This window comes from Apium graveolens, chromosome 5, assembly GCF_009905375.1.
Source record: "Apium graveolens cultivar Ventura chromosome 5, ASM990537v1, whole genome shotgun sequence".
Taxonomy (NCBI): Eukaryota; Viridiplantae; Streptophyta; class Magnoliopsida; order Apiales; family Apiaceae; genus Apium; species Apium graveolens.
This window is the reverse complement of record NC_133651.1, coordinates 206,479,444-206,492,331: the sequence shown is the minus strand read 5'-3', so window position 1 is coordinate 206,492,331 and position 12,888 is coordinate 206,479,444. Positions and strand designations below refer to the sequence as shown.

At 34.4% G+C, this 12,888-nt stretch overlaps 1 protein-coding gene across 4 annotated transcripts; it reads right to left on the bottom strand.

Moving 5' to 3' along the window:
• Positions 1 to 1,704: 1,704 nt before the first annotated feature.
• LOC141724733 (ATP-dependent RNA helicase DEAH13-like) lies at positions 1,705 to 12,083 on the bottom strand. 4 transcript variants are annotated; one of them, XM_074526972.1, is made up of 12 exons: positions 12,001 to 12,083; positions 10,875 to 10,982; positions 10,516 to 10,582; positions 10,353 to 10,427; positions 10,220 to 10,269; positions 10,056 to 10,116; positions 9,438 to 9,812; positions 9,024 to 9,269; positions 6,357 to 6,587; positions 6,088 to 6,201; positions 4,476 to 5,678; positions 1,705 to 3,649 (listed from the first exon to the last, which is right to left on the bottom strand). In XM_074526972.1, exons 2-12 carry the CDS (start codon positions 10,916 to 10,918, stop codon positions 2,216 to 2,218), a joined length of 3,900 nt encoding a protein of 1,299 aa, XP_074383073.1. In that variant the 5' UTR covers positions 10,919 to 10,982; positions 12,001 to 12,083; the 3' UTR covers positions 1,705 to 2,215. The 4 variants fall into 4 exon arrangements, with proteins under 4 accessions (XP_074383073.1, XP_074383074.1, XP_074383075.1 ...); XM_074526973.1 differs by having other exon boundaries at positions 10,875 to 10,973; positions 11,908 to 12,072; XM_074526974.1 differs by having other exon boundaries at positions 10,875 to 10,960; positions 11,908 to 12,072.
• Positions 12,084 to 12,888: the final 805 nt, after the last annotated feature.

Here is a 12,888-nt window from a genome sequence, read left to right as displayed (position 1 = left end):
ATGATTCCGGGTACTGGCGGATTAATGTTAATAGAGAGGAACACAAATGCATGGTCGATCAGCCGTTACAAGATCACAAGAAGTTATCTGCAAGGATGATTGCGCAGATTGTAAAACCACTTGTAAGTAAATCTTTAGCAAACGCCACTTATTAAGGCCGGGATTTTTTTGACATTTACTGTTTTATGTGAAACAGGTAATAGATACACCGGAAATTCCCATTAAAACCATTATCCCGCTGATCAACAACGAGTACAACCACATAGTGGGGTACAAGAAAGCGTGGAGAGGGAAGTGTATGGCAGTTGGGCTACAACATACCAAGCTCTACCCATGTTCCTGGCAGCCATTATGAAGACAAATCCTGGAACCATTGCTGAGATCGATGTTGTCCCTCATGCTAAGGAGCGGGGCACGTCCGTCTGCAAGCAGATTTTTTGGTCTTTAAAGGCAATGATGGACGGGCGACCCATCACATGCTGTGCTTCCATGCAATGGCAGGTTGTATAACACATGGATTGAATTGGGAGCATTTAATCGAAAATTTCCATAAGAACCAAACAATGCAGGACTTGTACAGGCCAATAATTTATCCGTTGGAACCAACTCAATATTGGAACTACGACTTACCCGTACCTTGACAGGGGTATGGAAAGTTAGTGCTGGAAGGGTCCTTGAAAAAGCTAAAGAAAAAGCGCGGGGATAAGGGACAATCGGTGCGGATCCGAACGGAGATTGATGGTCCGCGGTCTGGAAAGAAATGTAGTGTATGTAACCAAGAAGGTCACACCAAGCATAGTAAGAAATGCCCAGGGCGCCCACACTGAAACACGTGATCTTGTTGTCAAACATATGTACTACTGCTATTACAAGCAGTCTACTTGTAATATGGTTCCGTTTCCTTATTTTCCATTTCATTATTTACTTGTTCAATCATAATATTTTGGTTTCCAATGCTCATTGCACATTCATTTTGTGTCTACATCTAACCGTTAACAATTTTACATTTAACGTTATGACACCCTTTCTCGAATAAATAGAATTTTATATTTAATCATACAGACTCAAAAAAAATTTACATACCTACCAAATAATAGAAAAATGGACCTAAACAAATTTTCGGTTATTTAAATATGCCCGTGCACAAATTTGCCCCCCCATGACAATTACGCACTCACCATCTTCCAAGCTACAAAAGTGTTGGTCATATAAATTTTTAATTCAAAATTAAATTTTTCCCAAAATATACGTTTACATTACAACACAACAAAAATATTTGGACCCAAAAAATCTACGGTTATTTACATACGCATGTGCCAAAACATGCCCTCACCTAAAAATTTTGCACTGACATTGCACGGCACCTTTTTGGAGCTAGAAAAGTCTTATTTATACGGTTTTTTATTTAAATTAAAAAATACACATATAAAATAGGTTTACATTACAACCCAACAAAAAAAATTAACTACAAACATTTTTCATTTATTTAATATAGGAGTCCAAAAACAGCCCCTCACCTAATTTTATTTCCTTCAAAAACACACTAACACAGGTTCATTCCGGGGAAAAAGAGAATTTTTTTTTTTAATAAAATGACATTATGGGGTCAATGGGTGATTCCCACAAGTACAGGCGTTCTGTACCATAAATAGAATTTTTTGAACAGATATACCAAATAAATGATTTTTCCATTGAAACATACCAAAAAAAGAACGGAGCCTTAAAAATGAAGGTATGCGTCTTGCGGTAGGATAAGTAAAACCAAAAGCTGAACCAAATGTATAAGAATATAGTAACTTGTTTTCAACGCATCAGCGTAGCCTTAAGTTTTACCCTCCTGGCCCGAGTGAGACAAGGTATAGCCTTAAGTTTTACCCTCCTGGCCCGAGTGAGACAAGGTATCCTTACCAGAATGTCATGATTAATTATAGTGATCATTGTCGTTGGTCCCAATTCCTGAGATGTTCCTATTCATCTCGGGGAGGGAGGGGCATCCGGTGGCAAATCATTGGTTTAGAGAATAAAGAGGTGACCATGATCATGCCAATCAACTAAGTTATACTACTAAATTATCTACTAATTTCTCCAAGTCCACACTGCCTGAAATGTTACAGACATCAATTCCCGTACACCTCATAAATTACTCCCACTCAAACATTATAAAATAACTGAAAAATACACTTGACTGTCTAATTACATTTTTTCTACCCCGTGACTATTTCCAACCCCCCCCCCCCCCCCTTCCCCCTTTTTTTGCAAAGCGTTCTTCGGGATTTAAAAGAACCTCACGGTGCATTTCCACCCAAAGCTCTTCGAATTGATTATGGAATCCCTTCTGGAACCAATCAAGAATTTCAGGATATAATTCAAGAGGATTTTCACTCCACACCTCTTTTAACACAGCACAACTATCAACTGTTTTTTTACTGGTCTTTAATTTATTAAGAAAATTCTCCACTCGTTTATGTCCTGCTGGTGGTCTCAAGATAGTTGCAGGTTGAGCTGCTAGAAATTTTCGGGCAGATTTTAGGCAGGGTAAGACAGCACCTCCAATTAACGAACAGGCAAACACCGCAACCCGTTGCCTATCATCATTTACAGGGAAACTATGAAGTGGAAGCTGCCACTGACAACGGCCATAAATTGGAGTCATCCGACGCAAAACTTGGTCCCTCAGATGCTCATAATAGAATTGAGGCGCAGAAAATGTGCACATAGAACTTCCATACCTTACAAGCCATTCTGGTTTCACAGTTGTTGCAACATAAATGTAGGGTTGATTTGTATACACCAACTCACTGTACACCAAAAATTCCGGGGATGACCTATATAGAGATGACCTACGATGGAGAATAACTTTTTCATTTGTGCAGGTTTGGTAACGATCTGCATTAAGATTTCTATCTTTGTCTGAATATGCTCCAATTTTCTTAGCAACTCTATCTACCCAGCCAGCACAGATAGCTTGGCCCAAGAGTTCTTCTTCATACATAAACAACTGTTTCTCTTTAGATGAGTCCCTCCAAGAATATTCAACATCAACCATTTTGCCAAAAGTCCATGTAAAGTTCTGCTGAGAATCGCCAGTCTGTTGAAACACTAGTTTAAGTAGTTGCTTTCTAAGCTTGGACATTTCCTCCATAGTTTTAAGATGTAAAGCGTATTCCATGCAGAAGTTCAGGGGGCTGTTCGAGAGTTCAAAACATTGCAATACATAAGCTGTGCTCAAAACATCACTAGTAGGGTTACAAAATTTTTCATGAGATGCTTTAGAAGCTTCTATTAGTTTTTTCTTCCTCAGTTTTTCTTCCTTCTCTAAAACTCTCTCACTAGCTTCAGTATCAGATTTCTCATCATGGTTTCCTTCGTATTGTGTAATAAAAGGATTTGACAAGCTTAAAGCTGCAGCTGCTGCAACAGCATAGCCAAGTACTAGATTAGGCCGGGAACAGCCTTTATCCTTTTGAAGTATTTGAATGGCAGTTAGGAGCATCCGGGAATGTCGAGGACTCATAGGATAGTGTACCATTGCCTTCCCAAGAGGGGTCAGCCTGCCATTAGTATCAAGTGCTTCAAGAACCTTTAAGCAGCCTTCTGCTTCCTCTATAGCAGATAAATTAGGGAGGGTGGGAAATGGGAAATTAGCAACCTGAAACAGATCGAGTCATGAAATAGTTATACAAAACCACCAAATAACACTTTCTTGCAAAACAAATTACAATGGACCATAAAAAGAGGCAAATGAGCTAAATGCCTAAATCAGTTGTCAGATAATTAGAGTTCAGACAGCAGATGCACCAAATGTAGAGACACAGCAGGGTACACGATAAAAGTTAAATGAAACAGTACTGTCCAGGTTTTTAGAAGACAAATTCTAATCCTTCACATGAAATTCTAACTCCGCGGTAAATTCTGAGACGGCCATCTTCATTTTTAACATATGTTTACAAAGTAGACAAAATACATGTGTGTGTACACACAAACATTCTCACACTCAGTGATACAAGTTCAATTCTATTTTTTTCAATATTATCTACACAATTAAAAGATATTTGTAACCAGAAATTGCCATAAATGCTTGAAAGCATGTGCGGGGCCATCTAGAAGAGTTGCAATGCGGCTGTGTGGTAAGTGTTGCACAATGTGCACAATAGCTGCCTTTGTTTGTAACACAGTCTGATTGCTGAGAAACTCGTCAATTGGCATCCATCCTGCTTGGCATGATTGCTAAATAACGGTGCCCATATATATTCTATTGGGTTTAAATTTTTAACTGTATTAAATAAGAAAAAACAAGTAAAAATACATAGCTATAAAATTTCTTTGTGTGTAAAATATCCCCAATATCAATAAAAAATATGCACAATTTTTTTACTAAGAAATTTCTACAGATAAAGTACAGATCAAACAGAACTATGTAATGTAAAAGGTCACATCCAGTAAAATCAAATAAGACCAGGCCAAAGAAAGCATACCTTATCGATACCCATGGACTTCATGAGAAGGACAACTCCATCAACAGGAATCTTAGAAATTTCAGCATTTGAGAACTCGTGAAATTTTTTGAACTTAGTAGAAGAATAGAGGCAATAACAGTGGCCAGGCCCTGTTCTTCCAGCTCTTCCAGCACGTTGGGCAACAGATGCTTTACTTATCCACTGTACATTATATGTTTCCATTCCATTTGCAGAATCGTACATCTTCACCTTTTCTCTTCCAGTGTCCACCACATACTTTATACCTGGAATGGTTAAAGAGGTCTCAGCAACATTTGTGGCAATAACTACTAGACGCTCTCCGTCCTTCACCTTGTTAAATACTTGAAGCTGAGCAGATGCAGGAAGCATTGCATATAGAGGCAGAACACGCATTGGGCTCACAGGGGGGATATCAGATTCCATCGTGTTCTCCCCTGAGCTCAAATTACAGTGATCTGAACCTTTTGCAGTACCAGGTACACTTTGTTTCCCATTAGTAAGCTTCGGCTTATTCTTCCCGACCAAAGCATCAAAAGCAGCCTTCAGTGAAGTTAAATTTCCATCCTCCCCAAACAAATTATCAGAGCCCATATTGTTCTGACCAAACACATCCTTGTAAGAAACTTCCAAATCACTCTCCTCATCGGAATCATAAGAAGCATCAGACTCATCCTCAGACATATCATCATAATCGTAGGAACTAAATCTATCAGTTTGCTGCAGGCTTAAGTCTCCTTCAATCTCAAATGCTTCACTTAATTTATTAATGTTATGATCTTCAGCACAACTCCCTTTCAACAAAGCAGGTGCTTTTCCAATTTGTCTTGAACTATTAGTGACCATTTTTCTAGAAGCTTTCCTAAGTTTTTGACACAGATACTCCACTTCCCTTTGTCCAGTCACAAATACGAGTATGCCTCCAGCTGGAAGGTTCTTGTGAATCGACAAGACCCTTTTATAGGCCTGGCCAACATAATCCACAACATCGGTTCTCTTTGAAAAGTGTATAATCACCGGATACTGTCGAGCTGGAACTTCAATTACAGGCGGGGGTTCAGAAAATATTCTTCCTCCAGACACGAAGTCCTCGATCCGCAAAGTCGCACTCATCAGCACAAGTTTTAATGGATAAACTTTATTTTCAGGACTCATTCTATTTTTCAAAAGGATCTCCTGATTCTTTTGTTCCTCGTATATTCTCTGACATATTAATAAAAAGTTTTATGACAACAAATATATCAGGGGCTAGGAAGGAAGTACAACAAACTTCAACCTGATAAATCTGACGGGCAAGTAACCTAAATAAGTTTATAAATAATCTAGACTCTGGAGCAAGCAAAGAGAAGAGATATAATACATATATTACTTCCAGTCTTGGGTGTGGCGGTCATTTATACATCATCTATCTATACTATACTATAAAATAAAGGTTTTAGATGGTGTATATACTATACATTTTTGCAGAAGCCATATACTATTTATCAATAATTGGTAATATTTTAAATACAGATAGTTTAATATTAATTAGTATAGAGGCCCATGTCTTGCACGGGTTCTGTAACATTAGTTAATTATGATACTCTAATCACCTTTGAAATCCAAAACTCACCTGACGCTCATGTATAATACGAGAAAGCATTCCTATAAGTATGTCGGTGTTCAGACTTCTTTCATGAGCCTCATCCAAAATTATGACCGAGTACCTCGTTAACAAAAAATCATTCTGCAAGAAAAAGTAAGGTTGCAGAAATATAAAAAGCAGCAGCAAAACAACAAATATTCCTCTTATTCTCAAACTTCAAACATTCACTGATACAGACTTTCAAGTCTAATATTGATAGTACATGCATTACAAAAACAGCAATGCTAATGGTATACCTGAAGTTCTCGAAGCAATATCCCATCTGTCATAAACTTTATAGAGCAATTATCCCCAATCCTCTTGTCATGTCGCACTTGAAAGCCCACGTCCTTGCCTAGACAAAGACCAAGCTCAAATGCCACCCTTTTCGCAGTTGCAAGAACTGCCACACGGCGCGGTTGAGTAACACCAATCATACCACTTTTCACCGATGACCGAGATGAACCAAAGCCGGCCTCATAGAGGAACTGGCATAGAACATCCACGTCCAGTGTTAAAATTCCAGACCATCACTAAACACATAATATAATTCTTTGAATATCAGCTAAAAGATGACTCCCCGTGTTTTGTTTTATAGGCCATTTTAGAAAAGAATGGTTTTTATAAACATATAAATTCTCTGTTTCAATCCAAACTCGATAAACTTTTACCCCTAATACCCTATTTACTGTTTAAATTTACAACTTTACATAATTCCAAAAAGACTGGTGGAGTCTATATTATTAACTACACTTCTTTTTTCTATATCTACTTTATTTAAGTTTTACTGTTATCAAACTCTAGTCATTCTATACATTCTACTATTCAAGATCTCTGTTTATGGAAGCTACATAATCAAGTTGTATCCAAAATATTGGAAATATATTTTAATTGATACACTTTTCTTATAGAAATTATGTTTAAACTCTATCAAATTTTAAAAACCATACGATATAATTATTATTTAAGTTAAAGATGTTTATATTCTTTATTTAAGTTTATTACTATTCGATTTACAATAAATTTCAAAAAAATATGTTTTGTATTTTAACTTTTATAATTTCCAATACAATGTATATAAATTTAGAGAATAAGGAAACATGAGTTTATTCTCGAGTTCATTGCCTGATGTAATAGTGTTCTGCACTAGAACTCACATTGTTGTACAAAATGTCATATTTTTGCATTTAAACTATATGTGAACTTTCAATCAATTGAACTCATGGAGTCATTCTAAAATTCCTAACAAAAGTTTGCAATCAAATGTACACATTATAAAAAAAATATTGTGTTCTGCAGCAAAACATAGTATTCTGTACATACAAAACGCCGTGTCCTACAGCCTAACATAATACTTTGCACTGTGTACGCATCTGTATTATATCTGAGAACTTCAATTGTATTGAACTATACAATTATGTATCTATCATAGCACATGGTTTCATAAACTGCACGATTTTCCTGACCTAAAAATAGAAATGTAGATATGTGTACAAAAGATGTTGGCGTATGAAATAGGGTGTTAAAGTGTTCTTCAACAGAACACTACATTGCTATCTCAGTATTATTGTTACTGTAAAAAAGAAAGTAACTTCAGCCCTAGAACCTTAACATATCAGGGAATGAACCTCACATTATATTGAGTTCCTTATTCTAATTTGTGAACACTATAAACATGTAAATGAATTTTGACATGTTCACTTCATATGCTAAATTCACCATATACTAAACCGTTTAATATAATTTTTAATAGTAAAAAGGAATATAAACTACATACAATAGTATACATCGTAACATTGAGAAAATATTAACCTGTTATTTATAAGCATCCATGTTTGTCAAGTTTTGATTAAAATTAAATGATTAAGCACCATGACAAAAGGCCGAAGCCACAGCGATTACAAGATTGTAAATTATACTAAACCATTTTAAACTAAAGTAAGTTTAAGTTAAAAAAAAATAGACTATAATATTATAACCAATAAAGTAAAAGCTACAGATATTGTTATTTTTTTTCCTTTTTTATGTATTAAACTATACATGTTGATTTTTATTAGTATGTAATTTTAAAATACACAAGGAACTATATCAATGTATAATTGTTACTATGACCTTATATTGGTTTTATTAGTAATATATTTAATTTTTGATAATAATTTATTTCTTTCACCATACTCTGATTATATTCAAGCCAAGTCAAATTAAAATGAAAAGGCAAAAAAAGAAAAGCATTTCTTTTTGAGTTCTCTTATTTCAGTATATAATTACGTTATTTACTTCTATAAGAACATTAGTATGTCCTAAACAATAGAGGGAGTGTGAAACTTTTAGACTAAATAAAAATAGAAAATGAAACTTTCTGGCAAATCAACACAAATATATATAATCTATGTAGGTAGAAATTTAGAGAACTGCCTTATATAGAGTTCGGTTAAGAACCATTATATAATTATATAATGTATATAATACACAAATCTATTTCATTTTTCATCATATATACTTACAAATTTTATTCAGCAAATCAAAAAACAAAGTTACACAATTTTTTATTTTAAAAAATCATTGAAAATTAATGAAATAGTTCAAAGTGGTTCTGTAGTACAATCACACTTAACCAAAATTATTCTACTGTAGAATCAAATTTAAAAACAAATTTTTTTCAATTTTAAGTGTTAAACTTATTCAAATATAATTATAATTCAACATTAGCATCGAATTTTAAATTGTTTGAAATAAATTTTACAAATTTGTGATGAAATTTTATAAGAGTCAAGGGTTCTCCACGGACATCCATATATATATATATAGAGAGAGAGAGATTAATAAACATATATTAAGTGTATGAGCTTTCCTAATTCTTGTTAAATAACCGTGAATGAGAGAGAGAGAGAGAGATAGAGAGAGTATCTATGAGATTAACTCACCTGAGGAACTTGCGTAGTCTTACCACAACCTGTCTGCCCGCATATAATGACACTTTTATTTTCATTGATAGCTTCCATTATCTCCTGCTCCATCATAACTATTGGGAGGTCTATTCTTGAATTTTCAATCTCTATAGGTCTTGAAACATGTACTGCTATAGGGGCACCTCGATCTCCACCATGATGTCCATTAGCCAGGTTATTGATCCCACAGAGATACCCTGCTTGATAATCATGTATCCTATCCTGTTTCATGTTAATTCATGAGGCTCCTTGGTTATAATAGATATTTATCCATTAAATTTATTGAAGCCAATTATAAACAAGTGCCTAAGCTAGTGAATTTCAGATCCCTGTATAAGAAGCCCAGAAACACAAACTATTTTTTTTCTAATTAGAAATATCGAACCTTACCACAGTTTTGTCCACTTTTGGCACAGTAAAAACACTATTTGACAACACATTCTCTTGATTCAATGGCACTGGCATCTCACAATTCTCAAAAGAAGTTTCTTTAAATCGAACGGAAGTTTCACATCGTCCAACATCACCAAAACCGCTGCCACGGATAGAACTATCAACTTGCCTGAATTCTCTATCACCTATGAAAGGATCCTTAAAGCTACTGACATCACAGTTTTCATTCTGATGTAGTCTTTTCGATTGTGATTCATATTTTGAGGTGTTGTCATTATTCTTTCGCTTGATAGGCTGATTATTGGTTGGCAATCTAAGTCCAGCCTTACTAAGTTGCACTTCCCTTTTACGTTTTGCTTGAAAAGTTTCAACCTGTAGAAGTATAGAGCTAATGGTTTTAATAACACAGAGTAAGGAAGATTCTACTTCCATCTAAACATAGAGTAATTTCATAGTAGATAACTAAAGACATAATTAACATTTTCAGCGGTCAATAGGGAGTTACTCTGCTCAAACGGAGTTCAACTTAGCATATAGCTTCAGAGTAAAATCCCTCTTAATTATGGGTTATTTATTCTCTATTATATATATATATATAATAATAATAATAAAAACCTGGCCCAGATTCTTTGAAGTCCACATGAGTGATTGTGCAACATCTCCAATTTTGTACTTCCTAAAAGAGGCATCACAACGGTTTCAATTAGTCAATCCTAGCTCAAAAGACTACAAGTTTTATAAGAAACATTAATACACTAAGACCAATATCAGAATCATACTCCAACGTCTCAATACTTTTTAGTATAAGAAGTTCCTTTTCCTTGTCCTCCTACAATTGGAAAAGCAAGTCAACCAAATTCGGTAAAATGTAGTAGATTTACAGAAGCTAAAAGGCACAAACACACACAACACCTGAAGTTTCTGTAGCTTTCTTTTTTGGGACTTGCTGTGCTCAGTGTTTCTCCTTTTCTTCTGAATTTCGCAAACCTTGGAGGATGAAACAAAAGTATTTATATTTCTCCATGGTACTATGAACGAGTGAGAGGCTAATAGAAATTAACAGAGCAGCACAGACCTTGTTCTTTTTAGTGCCATGCTTCTTTCCCGGCAATATTATAGCATTGCTATAATCGACATTCAAACTAAAAATCAAACACAAGGTTAAGGAATATAAAGATCAGTCCAGAGATACATATACAGAATATATATATATATGTGTGTGCACACGCGCAAGTCTGGAGTTTCAAAAGCCCCAAAGAAGAAAATAGTACGGTTATTGATCAATATATCCATAAGTTGACTGTAACATCCTTTACTAACAGAAGTAGTAGATCATAAAAACCCATGGCTCAGAATATTTGTAATGTTAAACATATGATCATTCAAACCGGTACACCAAAAAATGAGTGAACTGAGTGAAGTCTATTTGTTTACCTTAATATATCTCGTCCACTGCTCAGATCAGCAGAAGGCTCCATTTCTTATAATAGGATACCCAATTGAAGCAAGCTAATAGATATCTACACGTTACAACTGTAACAACTGTTTTTAACATAAACAAATGAATTATCACCAAATGAAATTTTGCGTATTAGAAAATATATGGAGAAGCTAGAACTTGGATAAATCTTCTAATCCATAAAACTGCAAGTAGCATTAAAAATAAGTATTACAAGTTTATAAGTAGATGAATAAACCTCAGGGAAATCCAGGCAGTTTGTATAACGCTGCATAGATATATAGACTTGGATAGTTGGGTTCAAGTATAAACGTTTTTTAGTAAGTAGTTGCTCTAATAATACTTTCCAAAATGCAATCCGCTTGGCTTCTTTACAAGACTTTCAAACGAAAATAATTATCTGATAAACATTGAAGAATATTCTAACTTGCCTGAAAGATACCATAATTTTCTACAATCTCGGACAAGAATCAGGGATTTCAAACAGGTATAATGAATTTTTGAAACGATGAGCAAGTATTTGTTTTTCAATACAAACTGTTTTGAACGCTTAAATATGTATTCATCATATACCGTACAATCCTATCATCAATTGTTACTCGTGAAGGATAAGTAAATATTAGGTCCAAAGTGAAAGCCTTACTATAAGCTATAAACCCCTCACCTTCCATCAAACGGTAACTAATCACATATTATCAATTTTGCTAAGACACATAGGACTAGGGTGAAAAGGAGGGGATATAAAATGGTTAACACTTAACATAAGGGAAATGTGCCATCGTATAACATTGTCGCAATCCTATCATTTCGAAAAGCAAAAGAAACACCAGCACTAATTACAAATAGCTCTAAAAAGTTTGGGATTATTTTTCTATTTGTAAAATGGATAGGACCTTTTCTTACTAATCAGATGCAGACATGATATTATTGGCAAACAAATGTATATCATTGGTGTAAAAATAAAAAAAGGAATCTCTTAATCAGAATTAGAGAAGATAAACAATTGACCTTGAGCGCACTTATAAGCATGAGCCTCAGAGAGAGAGGGAGGGACCTTAGCGCAGCTTGCCAAGATCGAGAGAGTGTGCAATTGATGCTTACCTTAGCAACTGAGGAAGAGGCGACACAAATCAATCAAACACAGCCCGCATAGCAGCTACAGGTGACGGTTATATATATATATATATATATATATATATATATATATGCGCTTTTTAAGTGGGCTGTACTACTGGATTTGGTCATTGCTGTTGTTCCCTGGGCCTGCCCTCTAATCTACGCATAACGGGTCTTCCTCGCTTCACAAGTTATTACTTCTCTATCCATCCCATTTTAAAATTCCGTTTTTTAAAATTCACACATATTAAGAGGGTTCCCGGTCCTAATAATTGTTTGCCCCGCAACAAACAATTTCCTACTCAAATATAATAACGCAAAAAATTGCACGGTAAATGCAAATTACATATTTACCCCTTACCTTACCGCGGTATAATACCATCTATCTTTTTTTATATTACATGATATTTTTATTTAAATTTGAAATAAAATTTGTTCAATTAGAAATAATGTAATTGAGAATTGATAAATAAATTTCAAAAAATACTATTTAAACTCCAACTGATTCGTAAATAACCCAACTACCATGATAAAGACAAATTCAATTAATTTAATAATTAAAAACTATGGGCAAGTAAGATATCCAAAATTTAAATTTTGGAGCTTAAATTGTAAAGGGAGGAGCTTATTTATCAATTCCAGTATGATTTGCTAATAATTAATCTTTAACTTTATTTATCTTTATATATATAAAGGAAAATTCCCGGGAATTTCAAAATCGTCTAAAAATTATTTAATTATTCTTTTAGAGCTCCTCAATTTTAATTCAATAAATTTAAATTTTCTTTTATACAATCAAATTAAGAGGGAAGATAATAAATATTTAGAATCCTATTTAAATTTTGTTTATTCAAATTATTTTGAATGAATATG

Excerpts from the sequence above, each read along its gene's own strand:
- LOC141724733 (XM_074526972.1), bottom strand. The coding sequence starts at position 10,918 with ATGGAGCCTTCTGCTGATCTGAGCAGTGGACGAGATATATTAAG. Across the intron at positions 10,428-10,515 it reads ATGGCACTAAAAAGAACAAG|GTTTGCGAAATTCAGAAGAA; the intron begins GTCTGTGCTGCT and ends TCATCCTCCAAG. Across the intron at positions 5,679-6,087 it reads GTATTATACATGAGCGTCAG|AGAATATACGAGGAACAAAA; the intron begins GTGAGTTTTGGA and ends TTAATATGTCAG.